The sequence below is a fragment of the Oculina patagonica genome, chromosome 7 (assembly GCF_052425735.1).
Source record: "Oculina patagonica isolate OP01 chromosome 7, crgOcupat, whole genome shotgun sequence".
NCBI lineage: Eukaryota > Metazoa > Cnidaria > Anthozoa > Scleractinia > Oculinidae > Oculina > Oculina patagonica.
In genome coordinates, this window is record NC_135764.1 from 33,205,442 (window position 1) to 33,230,103 (window position 24,662).

Genomic DNA, 24,662 nt, shown 5'->3' on the forward strand with positions numbered 1-24,662 from the left:
ATGTGTCACTATTCTTATGTTAAATCATACAATCGTACAATGTTGTCACCCTGTTTGATAATTTGTCATTTTGAGCTACAGTATATTCATGTGATGGGTAAAACTGTGGCCCTGCTCTCAATGTTACCACATAAAATGAAATAATTTAAATATTTCATAATTGGCTAAAATGCCAGTGGCTTCACCCAAAGCAAGAGATTGCACTGTATGTTTTCTGAGAAAAAAAATACTTTAACACTTGGCAAACTTTTAGAACCAGACTGCTAAGGACGTTCACTACAAACATCGTGTTCTCTCTTCCTTCTCCTTAGTTGTATACATGTATGAATCTTCCCTAGCTTCCCGGGATCCTCTTTTTCCCTCACTAGAATCTCTTTTCCTGCTTGATGATTTCTTGGTATCTCTGTATTCATCAACATCTCTTGATCTCTTGTAGTCACATTTTTCATTCTTTCTGTCTCTGGAATCCTTTTTTCTGGATTCTTTCCTTTCCTCATAATCCCTTGATTGTTTGTATTTATACTTATCTTCCTTTCTGTCCCTTGTTCTTTCTGAATCATTTCCTCTGTCACTGTAATCTTTCTCATCTTTGCAGTCTTTCAACCTTTCCTTGTAATAACTTTCCTGTTTTCTGTCCTTTGCATCTCTTTCCCAATTTCCAGAATCTTTACTGTTGTCTTCCTTGTTCTTTTGTTTTGACTCTTTCCCCTCTTTAAACTCTGTAAACTTTCTTGGAGTTGAAGCAGTTTCTTTCTTAGTTTCCTCTTCATCAGATGTTGGGATAGTTCCAGGCAGTATTCCACCCTGTTCAGTCCCTTTCACAAACCTGATTAGAAGTTTAGGCCTGAGAGCCTCCTTGAGTCGTAAAGTATCAGCATACTCGATGACTTTTTCTAGTGTATCTTGCTGTTGTGTCGCAGTAGAAGATAGTTGTTCATTCTCAAATGAAACTCTTGAGTCTTCCTCTGGCATTTCTTCCTCTTCCTCTTCTTCACTGCTGGATTCAGCAAACGCAGAAGCAGTACTCTTGGCAGGTTTAGATTTGACACCAAACTGAACAGGAGCTGCACCTTTCTTCTTTCCAAGGCTGAAGGAAAGACCTTGTTTTGCAGGGGTGGTGCTTTCAGATGTCTTTGCCTGACTTTGCTCCCCAGATGATAAACCCATTTTGAAGCTAAAAGGCTTCTTTGTTTGTTGATCTCCTGGTGGTGGAGGTGGTGGGGGAGGTACTGGTTCATCAGGGAGGGGTGGGGCAGGCTCACTTGGAAGAGGGGGTGCAAATTCAGTGGGTGGTGGGGGTGGGACTGCTTGAAAGCTCTTCTGTACTGAGATTGGCTTGAAGCCAGAACTGCTGGTTGGTGAACTAGATGAAGACCTGAACACCGTATTGAATCCTGCACTAGGTCTGTTGATACAAAGAAAGAAAGAAACACAGCTGCAGACAGATAACTGAAAGGGGCTGGCAAAATTATTGTTTGTTATTATGTATGTATTGCTTGGTGAGAAAAAGGACAAGCTTTTAATTCATAAATGTAAAAAGCCAAGTGACATCTTAATTTTCAATTGTAAATGCATTGAGACTTATTTAAAGTGCAAGCTATGTAGTTGTTATTATTATTGTTATGTTCTCACGTAATGTTTTCTTAAAGTCCTAATTATCATTTATTATTATTATTATTATTATTATTATTATTATTATTATTATTATTATTATTATTATTATTATTATTATTATTATTAAGTGCACATCATAAAATCCGGTTTATAAGCCCTGGGATGATACAACTTTGATATAATTTTGGGTGGGCTTATATCCTGAAGTGCTTGTAAGAGGAATAAAAAAAAAGTTTTGAACCGAGCCAAAACAATTATGTTTAAAAGTCATAATAAAGCAACATTTAGCCCTGTTCAGTGCTGTCTTCCAGCAGAGCGGGGTTACATCTGGAGGGGCTTAGAATTTGGCTTGTATTTTTTTGTTTCCATGTAGATGGGCCAATAACCAGTGGGGCTTACTACCGGGATTTTACGGTAAACAGTAACATACTTTTAGTTAATAGTTGTTACTTTTAGGTATTAGTTCAACACCATGCAAAGGTTAGGCTTTTTGTTACATGAATATTCATGGTGTAGTTAACAACTTCTTTTTTTGCTTATGAGTGACTTCAATACCCACAACCTGGCATTAGACATGTGTACCGATACTGGCTAGGTCTTTTGTTTTTATATTCTTTCATCACATATTAACTGCTAACAAAATACATTAATTCCTGTGTTAATGGTAGTTTCAGGGCTTCAAGTGGCCTCCTGCCAAAATATAGGGCTATGGGTTTTAATGTCCCATTGTTTCTGAGGACCAATGTCCCCTAACCAAATGCTGTAAACGTTGCTGTCGTTTTTTGTTATAGATCGTTATGTTTGCTTTAGTTTTCCATCGTTCTAAGTTCTTTTTTGCTGCATCTTAGCAGTTTGTGTCACGGTTTAGTCATTGATTAGAGCCAGATGTTCATTAAACCTGTGCCTGGTTTGAGGGTCCGGGGAAATTTTTAACAATCTGAGCACTAAGAGTTGCCATTTGCTGCACGCAACTTTCCAATGTCACTGCCTTTTTTAAGTTTTTTAACATGTTGCTGTCCGTAATCATGTTGCTTGTGGCTGTTTTAAGTAATTCCTGCGTCACTTGTTGCTTTTGAAGGCTTTCTTGTTAGTAATTCCTGTGTCACTTGTTGCTTTGGAAGGCTTTCTTGTTACATCCACCATCACAAGGTTGATCATAATCTTAGCAGCTTTCTTCTGGTTTATTTTTAATAAGTACAGGAAATCGTATGAACGCGAGTGCATTACGTGATTTATGGGCACGAGTGATGTTTTAAAAGTTCTCAAAATTGCCCGAGCCGTAGGCGAGTGCAATTTGAGAACTTTTAAAACATCACGAGTGACCATAAATCACGTAATGGACGAGCAAGTTCATACGATTTTTTATTTATTATGTACTCAACAAAAATTACTGCGTCGCGCTATTTGCACGCCATGCATACCACATGAAACGCTTCAATGGTTTCCCAAATGAAATCTACTTATTACACATCACTTATTAATGATCATTCTTCAGACCAAGGGATGCTGTTTAGGACTGTAAACAAGCTTATGCAGAAGTCCCATGAGACGCGATACCCGCCTTCCCGTAGCAATGCTTTACTAGCTGATTCATTTGCTGACTTTTTCACTGCCAAAGTTGAAAAGATTCACACCGTCCTTGTAGCGAGAAACAGAAATCTATTGCTAGCTGATGATGATAAATTGCCTACAATCGCTGCTGAATTAAACAACTTTCATGAGGTCAGTCAAGAGGATGTCAAAGAATTTGCTTATAAGCCTCTAAGCAAGTCCTGTTGTCTTGATCCGCTTCCGGCATCTATTATTAAGAGCTGCTTCCCTATACTCCTTCCTGCTATCACCAGGATTGTTAATTCGTCATTAGCAACTGGTATGATGCCTGATGCCCTAAAGATTGCTTTCCTTTCACCAACCTTAAAGAAACCAACTGCCGACTTCAAGCAGCTTTCAAACTTTCGACCAATCTCAAATTTAAAGTTTATTTCTAAACTGGTGGAAAAGTGTGCAGCAGTTCCATACAAAGGCAATTGTCAATGATGACTCCTAGGTTGCGTGCAGAAGACTTAGGGGCAATGTACTCATCTCCAACCCGAATATGTTTAAGATCAGGGCAATGTCGAAATTTGGAGCTAATGACGACTAGTTCAGTTTTGTCCTGGTTAAGTTTCAATAAGTTGTTACACATCCAACGATCTATTTCTTCAACACAGCGTTCAACACGCAACTTTGCTTCTTCAAGGTCAACACAGCAATCAGTCTTGAAGGATATATAAAGTTGCGTGTCATCAGCATACAGATGATATAGCAAGTTGTGCTGCTTGATGATATCAGCAATCGGTGCAGTGTAGATGAGGTACAGCAGTGGGCCCAGTACTGACCCCTGAGGCACCCCGCGAAGCAAGGGTCGATTTGACGACAGGCCTTCCTCTACTTTAACAAACTGTTTACGCGAAGTTAGGTAAGACTTAAACCAGGCCAATGCAGTTCCTTTCACTCCAAAACGGTTTGAGAGTCTAGATATTAGTATTGCATGATCAACCGTATCAAATGCTGCAGAAAGGTCTAATAACAGCAATATGACCGATTTGTTTTGATCAAGAGCACACAAGATGTCATTTTGTACTCTAAGAAGTGCTGTTTCAGTTGAGTGAAATTCCTTGTATGCTGACTGAAACGTCAAGGTGGTTGGTCATTCACTCTCTGCATGTATAGATATTTTAGCTCAATAGATTAATTTAGTTAGGTATTTTTATATTTTATTTTTTAGCATAGTGATTGTAAAGCGCTATGAAAGATTAGCTAAATAGCGCTATAGAAATGATGATTATTATTATTATTATTATTATTATTATTATTATTATTATTATTATTCAAATGCTCACATGTTTTATTTGAGCCAATCAAAAAATATCATGTTGTGACAAGGCAAATCAAGCGTGAAGTTTTGAAAAGTTTCTGAGAAAATATACGCTTACAAGCTGAACTCAAAAAGCTAAATTTCAGTTGTTAAAAGCGACAAGAATACTGGTTCACTTATCTCTTTTCAAAAGTTCCTGAATGTTTTTAATCTCAATCGGACTCACTAAATAGCAATCGGATTCACAGACTTAGGTGAAGTGCACTGTCCTTGAATCACATTAAATGTGACTTGGCAGTTGTGAAAATTGTTCACGGTGTAAGCATGGCTGCTTGTGTTCACCTGTTCATCTCTTGAAGTTGTAGCGGGAAAAGACGGCATTGCGGGTACACCTGCGAAACTGCTCGAAGCTGCTGACTGTGGAGGCATGCTGATAATGTTGGAGAGTTGTTGCTGTTCCTTCTCGCTACCTTCATCGTAGTCGTTAAGAGATTTCTCGCTTACGTGTCCAGTCACCTGGATTATCGACTGCCTCTCGACGCTTGCTGCCCTCAGTTTCTTCACAACCGTCTTCCTTGCGCTGTGGTTAGTCAATCTCTTCTTGCTTTTCTCCAGAGGTGTGTTCTTTACAACGCTCTTCATCATGTTGTCGATACTGTTTACGCCGAGGCGCTGCTTCTTGTACCAAACATTTGTTTTGGGGTTTTCAATTATGGCAAGGTAAAAAGGACCTTTTTCTCGCAGCTCTTGAGGACGTCTACTGAGGTATTGCTTCAGCAACTCAACGGGACATCTCTGACCGCCAGTAGCGAACATTTTTGGCAGAACACTACGATGTTTTGTGTTAAGTCCTCCCTGCCTCGTTTTTGTAGGATTCTCTTTAAATGTGACGTACTCTGTGCCGCTGTCGTCCACACAAAAACTAAAGTCCTCGACTTCCATTGAGTGGTGTTCCTGTCTTCCCCTCAGGCCAAAATGTTGAGTCAAGAGCCACCACATCGTCTGGGAAAGAACTCTTGGGCTGCAGTCACCGAGACTTTGTTCACTCCATAGCATTTCTTCTTCCTCGGTTGTCAGTGCGTTCGCGGCGTTGGGTCTTTTGCCTTTTCCTTGCTGTCGGAGACACTTCACTTTTCCTTCAAGTACCAATTTGGACTGGTGGAACTCTCGGTCTCTAATTATCGAGTACTTGTAGCCGTGTTCTTTTAAATAGCGGTCAAGGGCTGCCAGCATGGATTTTAAACTCTCAGGTTCGTATTCAAACCCGTCTTTTGTGGGTATTTCTGTGTAGAAGGTTTGCAACATCTCATCGAGTTGTTCGTGCTCGTATTCTTCCATTTTTGGGTTTACTTTTCTCTCTGTTGCCCATGTTTGCCAAACATTCAACCAGGTCTGTGTAGCTTTCAACGTGTTTTTGTTTCTCGCATTTTCCTTAAGTTGCTCGACGATATTTTGGTTTGACAAAGCAAACCGGCTGTTCGCCATTTTTTAATTTGGTTTTCAAATTTGGCGCTTCCCCGGTGTTTCCATAGCAACTTCTGTATTGCACTCTATAACCCCAATTTGCACTCTATAACCTATTTATGCATTCGTCATTGACCAATCAAAAACGCGGTATTTTGTTGAGTATATAATAAGTCTTATTTAAATGACCTTAGTCAGGATTTTTGGCATTATATTTCATGCAGAGCGTGTCACAAAAGAGATGGCCCTGAAGCTACCTCATGGCTGTCTCTTTCCTGACCTGCTCTGTGTGAAATATAAGGCATGGCTGACTAGGTTTTTTAGAAATTGTACATGCATAGAAGGTTGAATTTGAATTTGGAGTGTGTGTTTTTGTGGTGAGAGTGAAAGCTGAGAACAATGCAAATAAGATTTTGCTTCATCATACAACTTTTGTAATTTTGAGGGCAATGAAAATGGCAGATTTCACTGATTTCAAAGTGTAGCTGACTGAGGTCCCTTAAATTATAGGGATTATAGGGCTTTTCTAAACTATATAGGGAAATATAGGAGGAGTGAAAAAATATAGGAAATATAGGGACGCTTGAAGCCCTGTAGTTTACTTACTTGGATTCAGCTGCAGTCTTTCCTGAAATAAGGTGAAGCCTCTGCAATTCCTTTTCCATTTGTTTCTGTTCCTTCTTCTTCTTTGCATCTATAATAAAATTTCATAAATTGACTGCCATCATAGGCCTGCAATGCACAAAAAGAGCTACAAGTACAAAGCCCTCTGTGTGCATTACCTCGTCCTATTCCCTTCAAGTATGTGTACACCATTAAATGGCATATCTAATGATGAAAATTAGCAATTTAAAACAATTTGCCAGGTTCCTAATCTAAAGAAGTAAACAATAAAATCATTTGCTGTACAAGTACCTACTTACATATATTTCTTGTTGATTCTCTTTGCCTAAGTTCTCTAAGTCTCTGAAAACAAAAAAAGGTTCAAATTAAAAAAAGGCCAATGAATGCCTTATGTAAATCAGTGATCATTTAGTCATGACAAAAGCATGTTAGCAAAGCTTGATAAGAAGGAGAGACACTACCTGCCGATGAGCATGGTCATATGAGTTGATATGGTTGTCATACTCCTTGTATTTAAAATACTGCTTGTCACAAAGTTCGCAGTAGAACATTTCCTTTAAATCTTTCAAGCTTTCCTCAATTGCCTTTTCCTTTTCCTGCTCATTCTAAGGGAAAAAAGTAAACAAAAGCATCTTGTAATACATTACTAGTAACTGCGCTAAAAACTCCTCAATGACAAACATATATATAAATGTATAAATTACAATATCTGAGAGAGGATTAACAAAGCCACGTCAGCTCTAGCTGGTTTTCATCGGGTCCTCTATCCAGATCGAACTGTAGTTTGGAAATGTTGGTTGGTTAGGAGAGAGAAAAACTATAGAACCAAGGTTAAAACCTTTGGAGCAAGGATGAGAACCAACAACACGCTTAATCCAAATATGGCACCTGGACAGAATTTAACCTGGGCCAGACTGGTGGGAGGAGAACACTCTCACCACTGCACTATCCCTGCTCCATACATTAATCCATTCTAGTGTATAAACGAAGCTGCCAAAAGACTTACCAGAGTATAAAAACAGTACAGATAAACTAACCTGATATTTTTGTTGAAGTTCATCAGTGTCTTCTTTCTCTATTTCCAATACCTTTCTGTTACGAGTGGCTTCATCTGCCTGCTCAAACTGAAAACAACAAAAGATTGAAGGACAGGTTTTGATTACCAGTCAAAATGTACACAGAAAAGTTGGAAGCTTTTTATGTATTGCAGCAAATAATATTGTATGTTAAAAACAATAACTCTTGGGGAAAAGTTTGAGCTTTGTTCATTCTTTTCAAGTAGTGTTCTGAGGAAGTCACTTCATCATAAGTACATCTCTTCATTTTAAAGTTACATGTGCTTGTACATGTAAATGTGTGCAGGTACTAATGGAATGTTTAAGAAATCTGGCAATTCTGCAGGGCTTGGAGTAACCTGCAGTCTATTAACACATCATTCAGAAGGACTGTTACTGCTAAATGCTTCATTGTACTAAACATTTGTTGCAGTAACTAAACTTTTACTGTGTCTAAATGCAATTCGATTAGACGCATTTGGAATGGTTTACCTATAGAAGTACGCCAGGCTAAAGATCTCGCCTCTTTTAAGAAATTACTGTCCGAATCCAAATTGCCTATAGAAGAAAGCTGCAGTTGCTCTTTCTGTTGACTGTAATTTTTAATGACCTTTTTATTGTAATTTTAGATACCTTTTTAATTGAAATTGTAATTACCTTTAAACTAGAATTATATTTAATATATAGATTTCTATTTATTCATGTCATAATCACAATTTGTACATATACGCTTTTTACCTTTTTAACCGTCTTTTATTTGTAATTTTTAAACCTTTTTCATTTCACGAGAGCGTTTTTACGAGCTATGGCTCCTAAGCTCTTCGTGTATAAATAAAATTATGTCTAATGTCTAAAAGAAATCAGAGCACCTCCAAAGTAAGACGGCCAAGACATAGAGAATCCTCCTTCATAACAAGGGGTATTGGTTCTGTACGACCTGTAAAGATAAATGCACAAATAATAATAATAACAATAATAATAGTAATAATAATAGACAATTTAATATGTTCACAATGTTATTGTATGACGGGTATGGAATGGTTAAATCCGAAAGTCATTGAGACCATTGTTTAAAAATCCAAAACAGGTTTTTGATATTGACAGGGTTGGAAACTAAAATTTCGGAGCACTCGCCATCTGGGCGAGGGAGTGACCTTCAAATTGCACTCGCCCAGATCAGTTTTCACTCGCCCAGGATCCTCCATTAAAAAAGGGAAAATCTAGCCCCCCCTCCATCCACTAATAAGATGTACAACTTTAATTTTTTTACTCACGTTTGATCCTCACCGTGCCACCTTGGTGGTCGATCGCGATGCAGACGAAATTTATTTCTCCCATGTAAAATCGGCAAAAATAAACCCTACTCCACAATAAAAACACGAGAAAAGTTAAATTGCAGTTTTATTTGATACGTATTCCTAGATTCCTGTAGTTTGTGTTGTAATTGTACAGAAAAAGTGGTGGGAAAATAGCCATTTTGCTTTGTTTCGTGGCTCGGTGGACGAGTCAGTGTATTTATGACCAGAGGTATTACTTTGTACAAGCTTGCCATCATGTAAAAATCACCAAACGGAAGCCATTTTTGTCTGTTTACGAACGTAAACACAGCCTTGTTGGAGATTTCAAAATGTTGGAAAACTATCGGCTTGTGGATAGTGTAGATTATTTTAAAGTTGAAAGAAAAAGGTAATGCTTATTTTGAATTTGTTGAAGTCGTACTCGCCAAACCGGGCGAGTGATCCGTGATTTGTACTCGCCTGACAGTTTTCACACTCGCCTGGGCGAGTGGGCGAGCGCTAATTTCCAACCCTGTATTGACTTGACTACAATTTCCATCTGTTGCCTGACATCCCGACAACCAGACCGGCCGAAGTCCCTTTACATGTAAACTCATACTGCAAAGCAAACAAAGTACAAAGAAACTCCTGTGTACCTTGCTTCTTCCTTCCCAGTCCTGATCCAGTGATCCAGCCTAGCTTGAGAGCCATCTGATATCCAATATTTTCCTAAAAAATCGAATCATTCATAGTTTCCACTGAACTTTACAGACTTTATGTAGTAACTAAGGAAAATATTTATTTCAATAGTTATACCACGTTAATTAGGGAATTAATAAATTTTCCTTTATTTATTTCCATCATTTCTGCAACAGCTAAAAAAATGCATTTCTAGTGAGTGTTATCCGGCAAGGTATGTGACATGTCCTCTTTAGGCTTCACATAGCCCCCACACCCACCCCCTTTCTAATATCAGAGAAAGCCTCCATCCCTAAAGACCATGCACCTGCGACACTGATGTGTTATTTAGAAGGGGGCAAAGCTGAGGTCAGTTGAAAATTAATGCAAAATTCATGACAAAGACCAATTTGGCAGAAGTGTCCATGCTACAGGACATAAACCATCCTCTAAACAATGCTAGCACACATTGGGATAGAAATACGCCATTTCCGAGTTTCCCTTTGTCTCTGTTTTAAAACGAGTCTACATGCAAAACCATTAATTTGAAAATTAGTTTCACCTACACTGGCTACAGGTCCATTTTATGCAAATCAAACTCATTTTCAATTGAATGGTTTCGCATGTAAACTCGTTTTGAAACAGAGGCAAAGGGTAAGTCGGAAATGGCCTATTAAAACTTAGAAAACTCGAAGGAAAACTGCAAGAGACTTCAAAAAATTGGGACGTTGGCGACGTCCATGGCTTATAGTCAACTCTTTTAAAAAAGGGACACCGTTGAGACCAGCTCCAACTGTCCGTCTTAGAGAGGTGTCCGTCTTATAGAGAGAGTTCAGTTACAGTAAAATGACTGAAAAACGGCAGGGACAGGACCCAACACTAGGTATGGTCGTCTTATAGAGGTGTCCGTCTTATAGAGAGAGTTCAGTTACAGTAAAATGACTGAAAAACGGCAGGGACAGGACCCAACACTAGGTATGGTCGTCTTATAGAGGTGTTCGTTAAGACATTCTCGTCCCCAGAGGCCGCGATCCTTCTGGTCAGCACCCGGGATCGAGACCTCTGGCCGGCTCCAATTTCAAGTCCGCGAATCGCGGACTTCCGGTCCTTCTGCGCAAGCTCAGACAGTTTTCAAAATGGCGGACCAAAAAGAAAATAATTATGGAGCTTTGAAGGTCTTTGAAACAGTTAGCGGTCAAGAGCAAAGATGTGTTAGCGATGGCAAATCATTGATTTGTCAACTTCTTCCTCCGGTACTGAATTTATGGAAGATCGTCCGCGAGAAAGTCTACTGTGGCAGTTATTTTACCGTTAAATGTACCGATTTGCGATCACAAAATTATCAGCACTTTACGTCTGCACGAGAGATGATGGCAGATGATGCATAATCGATGTTTTGTTGACTGACTACCATAAGAAAAAAAAAACGCTTTTAAGCACAAGGTACGAGGGATTGTTGTGGATGAAGTTTATCTCGCAATCGATTGGTAAGCATGCAGTTTTTATGTAGCAATTTTATTTCGACGTTTTTGCTTGTTTACAAGCAAAAATGGTAGAATAGGGGTTAGTAGACAAAATTTGGAACCACATATTTGTAAACTCTCAAGGGACTTTTTTTAATTTCTCAAGGGACTGTTTTAATTTCTCAAGGGATTACTTTCCGCTGTGGGTGATCACTTGCGATTTCGTGGAAAAAACGTGACTTGTCACATTTACAAACGTTATATAACAATTTTAAAAGTGACATGTCAGCTTTCTTATCTCAACGCACGTGTGTCTGAAAGGCGATCTATAAAAAGCGTCGCACAAACAATGGATTGCGTAACTAAAACACGAATAAATAATCACTAGCACTTACATCGCGTTGAGAGCAATGTTGCATGAATCGGCTTTACAACATGCGATCGTATCTACGCAGTTCGAGTGGAATTTCAGTCAAAGACAGCAAAATTCTTTCGTATTTCATCTTCAAATATAATTCGAAAGCATTCACTGTATATGTGGCTTTTGTTTAATCCTGGGTCTTGATATCCGACCCTCGCCGAGCCTAGACAAAACGCAGCTTGAGTGTAACGATTTGTTTACGCAATGTTTTCTCCGACAGTAGTCGGAAATATCCGTATTTTTTTTCGTGCTTTTTCATGGAGCAATCGTAACGATACGGCCTTGAACACATTGAACGGCGGTCTACCTATAACAATTCAAATATAGCGTCGCAAAAACAAAGCGTCGAACGCATATTTTGCTGTTTCATTTCCGTAATCGACTGCCTCGAAAGGTCCTTGCAGTTTTAAAGTATAGAATTGTCAGATCTCGCTGAAATTTGCACTGTTTATTTGTGTAATGTTAAGGAATATGTGTATAAATACCCGGCGCGAACGAGCCATTTTTGACAAAATTATATGGCTGCATTTCCTCCGCGAAGATAGGAAATTGTTAAACTAAACTACAAAGAAACTGTAATGATAAGTTCGAAGAACAATGCACAGGATAAACCTTCGACTCATACTTCATGCAAAAACGTCGATATCTCGAAGAGACTTTGATTGTTTATGAAATCTGTAAGCTTACTTTAGCTAGGTTTTTCTCCAGTCGATTGAGAGTGAACCACAGAAAGTTAAACGGCTAAATAAAATGCAGAAAATGTTATTGTATGCGTCTTTTGTCTTTCTTATCCATTCCAGCATAATTATGTCAAGGATTCAGCTGATAAATGTGTGATTCCAGGAAAAAACATTTCTGCAAGGAATTATATAAATTTAATAGGAAGCTAGAGTGAATATTCCATGGATATTTTACCCAGCTAGATTTTACTTGGACTACTTGGAGAACTGGGAAGCCGGCCCTCTTTCAGGAATATGTAGCCTGGCCCATATATAACTTCCAACTTCCAAGTTTGAAGTTGTGAGATATTTAGGAAGTTTAATTCAAAGTGGCAAATTCATGCAAATTGTTGGGCATGGTTATTATTAAATGGCATTGACTCGGCAACCAAACTTGAAAAAAAAAAAATGCAGTAGGTTTGATTATTAAATTCAGTCCCACCAATAATATGTTATGTGCCAGGTATAAATATGTTTTGAACTCCTATTTTGTTACACATAATGTGCATGCTGGCAATTTTAGTCTACACACAGAGATCATTTATTTTCCCCAGTATACTAGCTATATGTACATCCCATCATCCAAGAAAGTGATCAATTTGGGGCTCACACTATACAAAGCTATACTGAACTGAACTTCAAATCCCTCACAGCTTTTTACAAAAAAATTAAAAATGACAACCTTGTTCATGTTTACAATGAACTGTGGCCTCTGCTTGTTAATATAATGGTCCTACATAAACAAGAAGTAGCTTCATTTATACAGTGTGAGCTGTTGTTACTCCTTCAGGCATCCACCATACAAACTCATGAAAATTATGAAAGCAGGTAAACCATATGCTTGAAGTGTGGGACTTGTAAAACAGTGGAGCTGCAATTACTCTCCATGCAGAGCAATGTTTATAACTTTTAGTTCTTAAATTTAGTTTTGGAGGCAATTTTCAAGAGGGACTGCTGAAGCATATTCACTCCTGCTCTTACTTGTATGGCTACAGCTGGTATAATAGTCCATTTTACAGTTGCATGCCAAGTGACCTGGCCTTTGAATGGTAGTGAGGCTGGAGGTGACCTTGCATTGTTACAAACCTCTTTGCTTTTTCATGTAAATGCAAACTTCTTCAGAACAACTTGATTTACATGTCAAAAGCAGTGAGGTCTGTATCAAAACAAGGTGACCTCCAGCCTCACTTCCATTCAAAGGCCAGATCACTGAGCAGACAACTGTAAAATGGTCTATTGTGTAAGGTGCATAGGTTGCGGTGTCTGACATTTGCGGACTGCAGACTTTCACCCTGGTTCGCCTACTTCACACTACGGTTAGCCTACTATTTACTCTGGTTAGCCTTAATAGCACTTTGGTTAGCCTGCTTATGGAAATGGTAACATGATATATTCTCTTTGTCTGCAATCTGCAAATGTCAGACACAACACAGGTTATGTTCACTGCTGGTGTAAATGATAGAGGATGTTGATTTATCTCAGTTCAGTTGGCTGCATAATTTTAGTACACAATCAATAATTAAATTACTAGTATATGAAAGAAAAGTAAAACAAACCCTGGTTTGACAAACCCTGAGTCATGCATGTGCACTGCCAAGTACCGGGGTAATGTTATGTGAGAAGAGGATGAAAAGTGGCACCCATGCAATGGACATCTCATTTATCCTTGTTTAGCTGTTAGGTATCAGCATGCCATATAGTAACATGCAATTGTGTACGGGAAAATTTTTGTAGAAGGGGGGGGGGGGGTGCGCTTTAAATTATTTGCCGAAACTCCCTGGTCACACATTCAAGATGATTCTTTTGTAATGTCACATTAAATCAGCATACCATGAGAGCACAGGTGATCAAATAGTACAAATGGTTTTATTGGTAAATCAAGATCAACATTATTAAAACTGACATGAAGTTAAAACTGACATGAAGTGAAACTGAAGGTATAACATGCTCTAAAAGAAGAAGAATTAAAAACATTAACTTGGACACCCAAAACTGCATGTCATTCATGTTTATTTGTCTTGTTTGCACACTTTACTTTCTGTCAATGTTAATTCTTAAAGCAGCAATGGGAGCTGAACGTCCCCTTTACATTACCACAAGATTGCAGGAATTGTGGCCAGGATGGAGGTAAGTTTTTGGAGGGAAAACTTTTTGGAGACCACAGCATGTGTCTCTACTTGAACGGTTCATCCATTTTGCCTGAATAAAAGACTATTTTTTTTCTCAACCTCCCCTAAAGTATGCTGAAGGTCACATGCCAATAATGTTCACAATAATTCAAAATATGCAAAATAAATCTGTTTTCAATGCTACATATATTATATGTACAAACTCCAGAGGTGAACTCAAGGGCATCTGGGCTATTAACTAACTAATAAATATACATGTGATCACTGTGTGGCTGCAGAATAAGTAAAATTTGCAAGTCCTATGCAATGCTGGTGGCATGGATATAAAATCCACTAACATTGCAATGGCTGAGCAAAGCAAAACAACAAATTATGTAAAGGGGAGGTACAAAACTGACACACTTGCATTTTGTCCAAAATGTCTCACACAGGTATAACAGCCAATTTGAGTTTTGAATTGTATCAACAGAAAAACAACAATAATTTAACAGGCTATTTTCATAACATTACATGGCATACCTGTGGCAGACATATTATGATCAGCTCCTTTCTCTTTTAAACAATTATAACTATGTTTTTAATAATCTCTGTTACAGTGTTAAATAATATTGTACTTTGGCTCTTAGATCTCCACTTATTTTGTTGTCATTTTAAATCATCATTGCCTTAATTATTTTATACTTAAGTTCTTAGATCTCCACTAATTCTGTTATCATCTGGCTGTAAACAAACCAGTCTGTCTGATGGTAATTTCAGCTGTTAACAAATCATGTACATAGGCCATTTAAAAGTGATAAATAAAATGTGAAGAAAAAAAATATCAGCTCTTTTCCACGCAGTGAATAAATCAACAATACTTGCTGCATCTAATTTTGAAGGGATTAACTACTGTCTGCTTATAAAGTAAGAAAATTATAAAAGATATACCATTCTTTTTTCTCTCTTCCTGAATTTGGCGAAGAAGTTGAGGCCAGGCTGTCTTCTAACGATTCGATTTGCCTTTCTTCGATCAGATTTCTACTGATTCTTGCTGAGCTTTCGAATGGACAGCAATCATAATAAACTCCTGAAATACTTCTGCTTCACGCGTTACAAGTTCACAGAGTTCAGCACATTCGGGAGGGAAACCAGCTTCGAAAGCAATTGTTGAGGCAGAAATGTTTTCTCAATCTCACATGATTCCTTCGTTGGTTGCTTTGGAACCAAATAAAGCCAACAGATGCGTCTTCGGGATAATATTTACGTTACAAGGTCGGCAAACAGACGCTTTACAGCAAATACGCTACGTCAAAGTTCTTTCCGCCATGTTGACTGAAATTTCTCTTCCGGTCTCAATTCTATTGTTTGAGCAACGCCAATCGTAATCGGATCTGAACCGGAAGCGGCCAGAGGTCTCGATCCCGGGTGCTGACCAGAAGGATCGCGGCCTCTGGGGACGAGAATGCCGTTAAGAGAGATGGAGTTGACTGTATTCATTAATGTATTATTTCTGTTGGGATGCATGGTCTATACAATATAAACAGAAAGCTCTTTATTTGTCTTATGGATATCTGGATTTAAAATTTGCTTTAACATCTTTATAGCTTCAATAAATAATATTGACACGTTAGAAATCAAATCATTACCTCTGTGATGTGAGCATCCAGCGTAGCTTTCTCAACTGTTGGTTCATCATCGTCAAAATGAGAAAGGTCTGCACTTCCGGTCTACAAGGGCACAGAAAAGGAAACTCATAACAACAAAATTTCCACAGCATTACATCTTTTATCATTCTAAGTTCTCTGTAGTAAATGGGCTCATTAAACACTACTGGGTCAGCTACCTCATAAGAACGATTCTCGTGAAATCTGGAAAACTTAGCCGCCATTTTGAAATAGTGAACCTCGATTTCATGATGCTAAAAACAGCGAGAAAGCATGTCTTGCTGCAGCTACCGCTGTTCAACAGCTAGTGCAAGTCGGCGGCGCGTAAACTCGATCAATCGACGATCAAGGGGACCGGACCAGGTTACGGAACCCGGGCTCTTGATCGCACAAAAAAATGTATGGAAAGAAAAATACCAATACTGTAGTATCAGCCATTAAACTATTCACAACTCTCTGTAATTTTGATCCTTGAAAATTCAAGGGAGAGAAGTTGACGCCAGTGCTAAACAAGGAAGGCGAGGAAAACCTCCCCTTCGTCTAACTCATAGAGGCCTTGGCCGCATTTTGGGTATTTTCGGCCAGATTGTTTGTTTGTAGGTTTGTTTGTTTGTTTGTTTGTTTGTTTGTTTTTTTTTTTTTTGTTAAGTTAAGAAAATTAAAAAGTCATGAAAAGTGACTGAAAATTATGCCACATTTAGAAGGGGAAAAAAGAAAAACCTCAGTGCCGACCAAAAGATGAAATGCTTTTGTTGTTATGCTGATTGCTTCAGTTTTCAAGCAACCCACGATATATCGATACTGCAATGATAAACCTTCCAAATTATTCGGTATTATCACAGTATTTTTGTTTTAAAACCGCTGTATGACAGCAAGTAAAAAATGCCAATTTTGTCAAATTTGCTGATAAAATACAAAAACAGTGGCAGAAACAAATCCGGCATTACTGCCACATCCGACTGACTAATAAATGGGTTAGTAGTAGTAGTAGTAGTAGTAGAAGTCTTTATTAAGAAGCTAGTCACAACAAACGTGTGGCTTTACAATAAAAAAAAAACAATCTAAAATAAGCTAAACTAGTAAAATGAACCTATTATATGTATCAGTTACAAGGATTTTAAGAAATAAATTTAAAAAGACATCTATTTACAAAAGTGCGTTTGAAACGTTCTGTTTTTACTTTAGGGAGTATAAAGTCATGGCCCCTTTCTCTAAGAGCTCTGTTCCGTTTGGGTTCCGTTATGCACTTGAACAATTCAACCAATCACATCACTCATCGTCGGACTGTCCAGTCTCATTGGTTTAGCAGCCTTGATTTCTGATTACAAAACCAATGCAATAAATGGTGATAGAATATTAAATGGTACATATATAACAAAAAAAAACTTCAAATTTTAATATATATAACCAGTTGTACTGTTCAGCTTTCTCGCAAACATTTTATCTTTCCTTGTGTCAATTCTCAGTGGTTCGTCAGGCTTAACTATGTACATAGATAAGCAAATTTTTAAAATAATAAAACAGGCCAAAATCATTTTATAGTTGACTAAAATTTTATACGAAACCCTTGACCTGAGTCTCATTGTTTCCGATTTATGGATAAGAAATTTGACGGCATTGAAAACATCTGCTTGTCGAGTGTGACAGGAAATCGTTCGAGAAAATAATTTATTCTGACAATAACGAAACAATAAAGTTCAAAATTAAACCTTCCTCAGATTGTCGAAAAGTTCAAATACATTTCGACTTCACTGAATAGATTAAGTTTGTAAAAGAGGGCTACAAAATTAAAAGAAGCAATACTGAAAAGTAGCGAAGGCTTAATTATTTCGGTAAAAAATCCTGCTCTCCAAATTGTCAACTATAGCTCGCTCCCTGAAAATTGTGTTGGCGACCGGGTCGCCTGTCTTAGTTTGAACTTTCACTTGAACAAACAAATCATCACGGCCATGACATGGACTAAGTTAAACTTGTATAAACGTCAAAAAAACTAACAAAACGACAAGAATAAAAAACATTATGTCACGAGGGCTGACAGAAATCTTGTCATATATTGGTTGTAAATTTACTGAATATATAAAAAAAGTCCGGCCACTATATAGTGGCCCTTTTTTAATGCTTTTTTTAAATGCAATCCTAATATAAAATAGTTTTAACATGAATTTGTTATTAAAAAAGGTTTAATTTTAATAGCTCAGAAGCCAAAAAACCTAGTTACAATAATTATTTTGGTTTCTTTTGTTTTGTTCAGTTAGGTAAAGCAAATCGACAAAAAACATAATCAAAACGGTTTTAACCACAACAATTTCTTGGCGGTTTTAATATCTGAGTCAGGCTGCTCTGTATTATAAACCCACCAGGGAGAAAATGTAGTACAGTATTTAAAGGTGAAGGAAGATATAACCAATGGAACCCATTCCTTGCCGGACGCATCGTTAGAAAATACTTTAAATTCAAACAATTAACTCTCCTTTCAACATATTTATGAAATTGTGCAAAACATTAACGCCCGTTCATTAAAAATCGTTTGGGACCATTGTCACATTCGCTTCAGGAGCACCAGAGTTATTAAAAACAATTCTTTTTTTTTCTCTCTATTCAGGCACACAAAGATATCGCATGCAAATTCGCAGCAGAATTCAGTCAAATAGACCTGCCTATTGTCATAGCTACAGCCGTTGATGTAAAAGCGATATTTTATTTTAGACTTCTACTGTTTGTCAGTAATTTAACCTGTTTACGCTTGACATTTTCGACTTTTTTTCCACAAACATTCTCTGAAATTGACAGAAAAAATAACAGGTGGCGACATTTTCTGCGGCTTTTTCCTTGTGGGACAAAAAAGAAAATACCGTGACGACATGATAATATTACTCACAGTGCCGACAATTTAAGGACATGCAATTACATGAGCAGAAACATTATCTTCTCGGTAAAATCCTGACTAATTTGACATGTGTCCTGTCCTTTCAATGAACTGCGAACATATCAGGAACTACTGACTTGTTTGAAACAAGAAGTGAAGACAGAAAAGAAAAACACAGAACTGAATACAGATATCAACCACGGACAATAGCTTCGTTGAGGAGGAATCTCTGACATTCTGCTGTCAGGAAAGGAGATCATAAATTAAAAAGCGCGAAACTCATTTGAACGGTGTTATAAACTGGTATTGAACTCAAGAGCTTGGACAGTAGCCCACAAGGATAGCAGGCAACATTTGAACAGAACAACATGTTGAAATTTCCATCAAATTTTAGTCATGGTAACACGACTGTGTTTGTCTACGGACTCGAAGAAGGAATTCTTCAAGCGGCTTTCCTGGGTATTATAATCGTCTTTGGCGTCGCTGGAAATTTGTACATTTGCAGCGTTGTTTACAAAAACAAGAACTTAAGAAATCCAACTTTTATTTTTCTCGTTAATCTTGCTATAGCAAACATTGGAGCATTAACCATGTGTACCCCATTTCCACTTATCAACAGCATTCGAAGAAAATTTACATTGGAAAGACATTGGTGTCTTTTAAATGGATTTCTAAACAACTTTTTTTTCTTTATTTCGATATTTACACTGTCTCTGATCGCCGCTCAAAATTATTTCACAGTTGTGAAAAAACCATCTTGCGAATGGTTGCAGATTACAAGGAAAAGAGCAAAGCTTCATTTGATAGGATTGTGGAGTATTTGCTTCGCTTTTTCTTTATTGTCGCTCGGTCCTTTTGAAAGTTGGAGTTACGTTGTTTTTAATCCGACTACGGCACATTGTGGAATAGCTTTTCCTGATACTTTAGGAGATAAATTTAAGCTGTCATTTCTTGCACTTATCGCATTTATTATTCCAATTTTGGGTATGTCATTCGCATACTGTCGAATTTACTTTAAAGTCAGCTCACACCAAGGAAAAGTGAATCAGAACACTCAAGCCCGAGGAAGTCAACCAACTGCGGTTACAAGAAAACTCGCGGTGACACTGTGCCTTATGTTTGGAACTTTTCTTATTTGTTGGCTACCGTTTTTTGTTTTGATTGTGCTAGCCACTGCACAGGACGACGCGTCAAATTTACCATGGTTTCTCGGCCGCATCGCATATTGGAGTGGATACTTAAATTGCGCCATTAATCCTTCTCTATACTGTTTGCGGTCTTCTGCCTTCAAAGACGTAATTCGCCGGCGCTCAACATCAAGCGGGGAAGCTAGTACAAACAAAACGTTTGTTAGACGCCAAAGGGCATTCTCTCTGCCTGCAATATCGGCTACATTAAAGCGTCCTATACTAAAACGGACGGAAAGACAAAGTTATCCCAATACTTCACTTCCCGACGGCTCAATGCAAGAACTTCGAGTAAGCACTGAGTTGAATGTGGCTCGCTTGCGAGCTTACTCCTGTTCTAGTTATGAAATAAAAGAGAAAGTAAACACACAAATGGATGAGAGAAGAGATACAGAGCTGTACCGAGGCGAAATGATCAATATGAGTGCCGGCGCTAAATTTATCAGGGAAATTAATGGATATCATGTGACAGACAATATTCGGGGTTTAAGAACTTCTATCACGTCCCAAGGAAATTCGTTAGAACAACAATTAACGGAGATCGTTCCCCAAACAAATGTCAAGAAGGAAAACATAACTATTTATATCTGAGCTGAGTACTGAGCAACACTGTTTGTTGTGCACCGACTAAAAATATTAAAATTTACTGCTGGGAATTTCAGTTTTGTGAACCAAATTTCACAGCGATGGAAACGGAAAATCCTGCTGAAAAAATTGCGCGATCGTAAATAGATGTAATTAGATGTAATTACTATCGGTTTTTTGCGGATAGAATCACCGTAAAATAAGTCATTTTTTGCGGCCATAATGAAAAGTGCCGTGAAAAATATCGAATTTCTTTGCTTTATTTCATTTTTCAGTCTCAAAAGGTTAAGACCGATTTCTGAAAAACGATAATCCAGCTGAGTGTTTATATGATGGCCATGACAGTTAATTATCATTAAGGAAGTTGTTTTGTTTCTTTGATCTACCGAATAAGGAAGTCTTACAAGTGCGCTCTTTATTAAAGCGACATTTCACGTGATGGCTATATTCAGTTATTTGATGCTTATCACAGAAAACAACTTTTAGTCCATTTGTAGTAATGCCCTTTTCAGCCAACAACCCCTCCCCTTTGTCGTATTCACGCGCGCTTTCCATTAGTTAGAACTGGTCGACCAGGCGGTATATTCGAGAACATAATTCCGTTGTTAGTCAGAATTGTCCTATCAAAACAGTCAATGCATAAATATTATACACTGATGTGGTGGATTTGAGGGAAAATCTCATGGAAAAGGCCCATTTCACATTTCAAATTAAACCACCGGACCAGCGGGCCAGTTCTGATTGGAATGCGCCCCAGGCAAGTCTCGACTTAATCCTTCTCGTTCCTCTCTGACTGATTCAAAATTGACATGCGCTCAGACCCAGTTTAAGCCTAAACCTAAAATCCTGGCTAAAATTCTTGCGTCGAACTCAACTGAACGTCAATTTTGAATAAATATTACAACTGCTTTAATATCAATGTTTTCAGTGCTACGTGATTTTTCGAGTCAAAACCTTGACTTTTGAAGTTTGTAATTATTTACAATAGGATCTCGAAATAGGGTTCCATCAATCATTCTTTTAAGGGATAAGCAAATAGAGATTGAAGGAAGCCTATTATGAAGGTCACGTAGCGCTGAAAATTGTGCGTATCGCTGTAGAGAATAAACAAACCGACATTTGCAAAAGCCCAGGAAGGTCACGTAGCAATGAAACCTTCGGTAAGCGCGATCTTTATTACAACAAAGGAGAACGATTTAGGTAGAATGCATTAGTTTGTGTCTTGGTACTGAGGATTCTTCTTGACAAAATACTAGTTTATTGTAAATTAATCTTAATCTGTACATAATTAAAATAATCAACTCTCATAGTTGTCAGCAGTTTTTCAAAGCTATAATTCTTGCCTTAATAGACTAAATAAAGACTAAATGTAAATATTTTTGTGCTTCAAGAATCAAAGGAACAGTAAAGAAGTATTACAAATAAAAATGCATTTTTCTGATTTTATTAACACAAAGAACAAAATGATTATAAAAAATGACGGTTTTTCTGGGAAAACAAAATCCGCTGTAACTCTATCATGAAGAAGAAGACTTACACGAGTGGGATTTCTAACCATGACATTTCCTATCCATGTAAACAAAAATTTACAGCAACATCTAAAATGGACAGCAAACACGGAAGCTGCCAAATGCCAATATAAATTTAATGATATTCTATCTCCAACAATCAAGAAATTGTCATTTTGTTGGCGCTGAAGACTTTTCATATCACGGATTAAACAATCTACATTATGGAGTGCGGATAACGCAGTTTTTTCAGTTTTATCGTTCTTAATCCGTTTAAATCTACTACTTCCTCTTTGGTATTACTCCACCACAATAAATAGTTATTTTATAGGGCTGTACAACGCATAATGGCTGAGTATCAATATATTGTAACATTACTATAATGATAAAGGATAGACTAGAGTAGTCAAATTAATTTAAATTGGCTTCATACCCACGAAAGCTCGCAACTGTTCAAAAACAAAGAATGTCACTACTGTATGAGTACCAGTTCTCGTCCAATTTGGTATAAACCCTTTGTAAAGACCGAACAGTCCTTCCTTACGGACTGTCTTTACAATACAATCTATTGTTCCCCTGTACAGCACAGGTTTCTTGTTGTGATCTTTTTTCTGATTCATGTATCTGGTACGAACCATGTCTATGGGTGATGTGACACAGTTTGTAACAAAGCCTGCTATGGAAGATGCCACAATGTGCAAAACAGGTCCTTCACTGAGCAGTTCAGCATTTAATATTGTATGCTTTGCGTGATCATAAGATGACACTGCTGTAGCTGATACAAGTGCCGAACGTTTCACAGTAGCACTGACGCCTGTCCAAAGACCACGAATTCCCTCGTTTGACACAATGGCCTGGAATGCGTGTAGAGTGTGCCTGTATTCCCACTGATTCCCTGAGGGTAACGCCATTAAACGAATCTTTACCACGTCAGTAGGACATGCTATTGCACTTCCAATCGCTCCAGCAATTGCTCCTGAGCAGACCTTTTTCCAGAGAGGTGTGTGAGCAGGATCTGTTGCTCCAAACCACTCTTTAAGAGGTTCATACAAACCCAGTCTCAGAGTGCTGTAACTGGCCTCTCTCATCAGAGATGGAGTGATACTGAAGAACAATGCGAAACGGTACTCAAAATTAGCTGAATCTCATATTAACCGTTTTCCTCTCAAAGACTGACGAACCCTTTAACCATTAATTTGGTTCTTACCATAAATCCTCCATTTACCCCCTCCCCCACCCCGTAATTATTATTCCACTATTGTGCCATTTTATCATTTTAGGGCAAGAGAACATGCAAAATATGCCACGTTATTACACAGTAGAACTGGGCAAAAATTCATGGGGACAAACTTATGGAATACGGACCAAAACTAAGTGGAAAAAGTAGTGGAATAATAAATCCCTAATATAATACAAGCAGAAATTTTGCTCATTGTTTTTGCAACTTGCAAAATATCAACGCGTATTATATGTTAAACCATTGAATAAGGTGTACCGGTATTTATTTTCCATTCTCATCAACCACAAGTTGTCAGTCTGTGGATGAAACCCCAGTGTGTATCCATTTAAATAAATGTTACTGAGCAGTACTTCCATGACTCTTTTTCTTTTTTTCTCAATATAATTTATTAATTGAATTTATAGATTTTTCAATATTGAACTTTGCACCCATCCTGCGCATTACAGGATCAAAAGTGCAAAAGGCCATACTGTGCAATCTCAATTAACTAGAGTACAATGATCAAGGAGTGCATGTACACATCTGATACTGTAACAACAAACTTTTCAGCACCAAGGACTGAGCATATAACATTAACAATAGACAGTCAATTTGTTTTGCACAAAGCATATTTGCTTTGCGAGGACGCATGCTAATGTATGAATACCAAAAAGGCAAATAATAAAAATAATTCCTGTTGTCAAGACTCAAGAGTGTACAAAATTAATATGAATGTTAAAGTGCTACTATGATCAAATTTTCGATTTCCATATTTTTACATTTTCGTGTACAATAAGACTTTCTTACTCACCTTGCAAATTTTCAATCCATTACAAACATCAGAAGTCATTTTGTTTTAACGTTTATTTCCAATATTTTATGGCCGCCATTAAACAACCTTGTTCCAAGGCTTGGTTGCGAATAGGGAGAAAATGACGTCAAAGGCTAAAATACCTCACGGGTTGAAATTATAATAACAATATGTATTGAAAATCACGCGAAAAGCAACAAAAACTTTGGGCTTGTTTTTCGTGCAATTTTCTATGCTGATTGTTATTCTAATTTCAACCCATGAGGTATTTTAGCCTTTGACGTCATTTTCTCCCTATTCGCAACCAAGCCTTGGAACAAGGTTGATTAATGGCGGCCGTAAATTCTCTGGAATAAATGTTATAATACAACGACTTCTGATGTTCGTAATGGATTGAAATTTGGCAAGGTGAGTAAGAAAGTCTAATTGTTCACGACAATGTAAAAATATGAAGATCAAAAATTTGATCATAGGAGCACTTTAAGATAGAACTGGTTGTTCTGCAGACAGGACTTACCCTTTATAAAGACCCCGTAGCCCCT

The 24,662-nt window shown here is 37.7% G+C and overlaps 4 protein-coding genes across 4 annotated transcripts in view; 1 reads left to right on the forward strand and 3 right to left on the reverse strand.

Moving 5' to 3' along the window:
• Positions 1-10: 10 nt before the first annotated feature.
• Positions 11-16,186, reverse strand: LOC144660079 (uncharacterized). Its single transcript, XM_078520635.1, has 9 exons — positions 16,124-16,186; positions 15,927-16,007; positions 9,548-9,620; positions 8,484-8,551; positions 7,597-7,683; positions 7,021-7,164; positions 6,859-6,901; positions 6,542-6,629; positions 11-1,405 (listed from the first exon to the last, which is right to left on the reverse strand). Exons 1-9 carry the CDS (start codon positions 16,166-16,168, stop codon positions 277-279), a joined length of 1,758 nt encoding a protein of 585 aa, XP_078376761.1. The 5' UTR covers positions 16,169-16,186; the 3' UTR covers positions 11-276.
• Positions 4,697-6,117, reverse strand: LOC144661032 (uncharacterized protein KIAA1958-like). Its single transcript, XM_078521746.1, has one exon. The coding sequence runs from the start codon at positions 5,954-5,956 to the stop codon at positions 4,697-4,699; it is 1,260 nt and encodes a 419-aa protein (XP_078377872.1). The 5' UTR covers positions 5,957-6,117.
• Positions 16,187-18,838: 2,652 nt separating the features above from the next.
• Positions 18,839-21,982, forward strand: LOC144659568 (histamine H2 receptor-like). The gene has a single exon (XM_078520035.1). It carries the CDS (start codon positions 19,179-19,181, stop codon positions 20,586-20,588), a length of 1,410 nt encoding a protein of 469 aa, XP_078376161.1. The 5' UTR covers positions 18,839-19,178; the 3' UTR covers positions 20,589-21,982.
• Positions 21,983-22,006: 24 nt separating this feature from the next.
• The window catches only part of LOC144659569 (mitochondrial substrate carrier family protein ucpB-like), an 8,240-nt gene continuing 5,584 nt past the window's right edge, over positions 22,007-24,662 (reverse strand). Inside the window, exons 2-3 of the mRNA XM_078520036.1 lie at positions 24,638-24,662; positions 22,007-23,194 (exon numbers count right to left, since the gene is read on the reverse strand). The exon at positions 24,638-24,662 is cut by the window's right edge and continues 138 nt beyond it. Of these exons, the coding sequence (XP_078376162.1) occupies positions 22,507-23,194; positions 24,638-24,662 (713 nt within the window). The 3' untranslated portion in view covers positions 22,007-22,506. The remainder of the gene's footprint in view (positions 23,195-24,637) is intronic.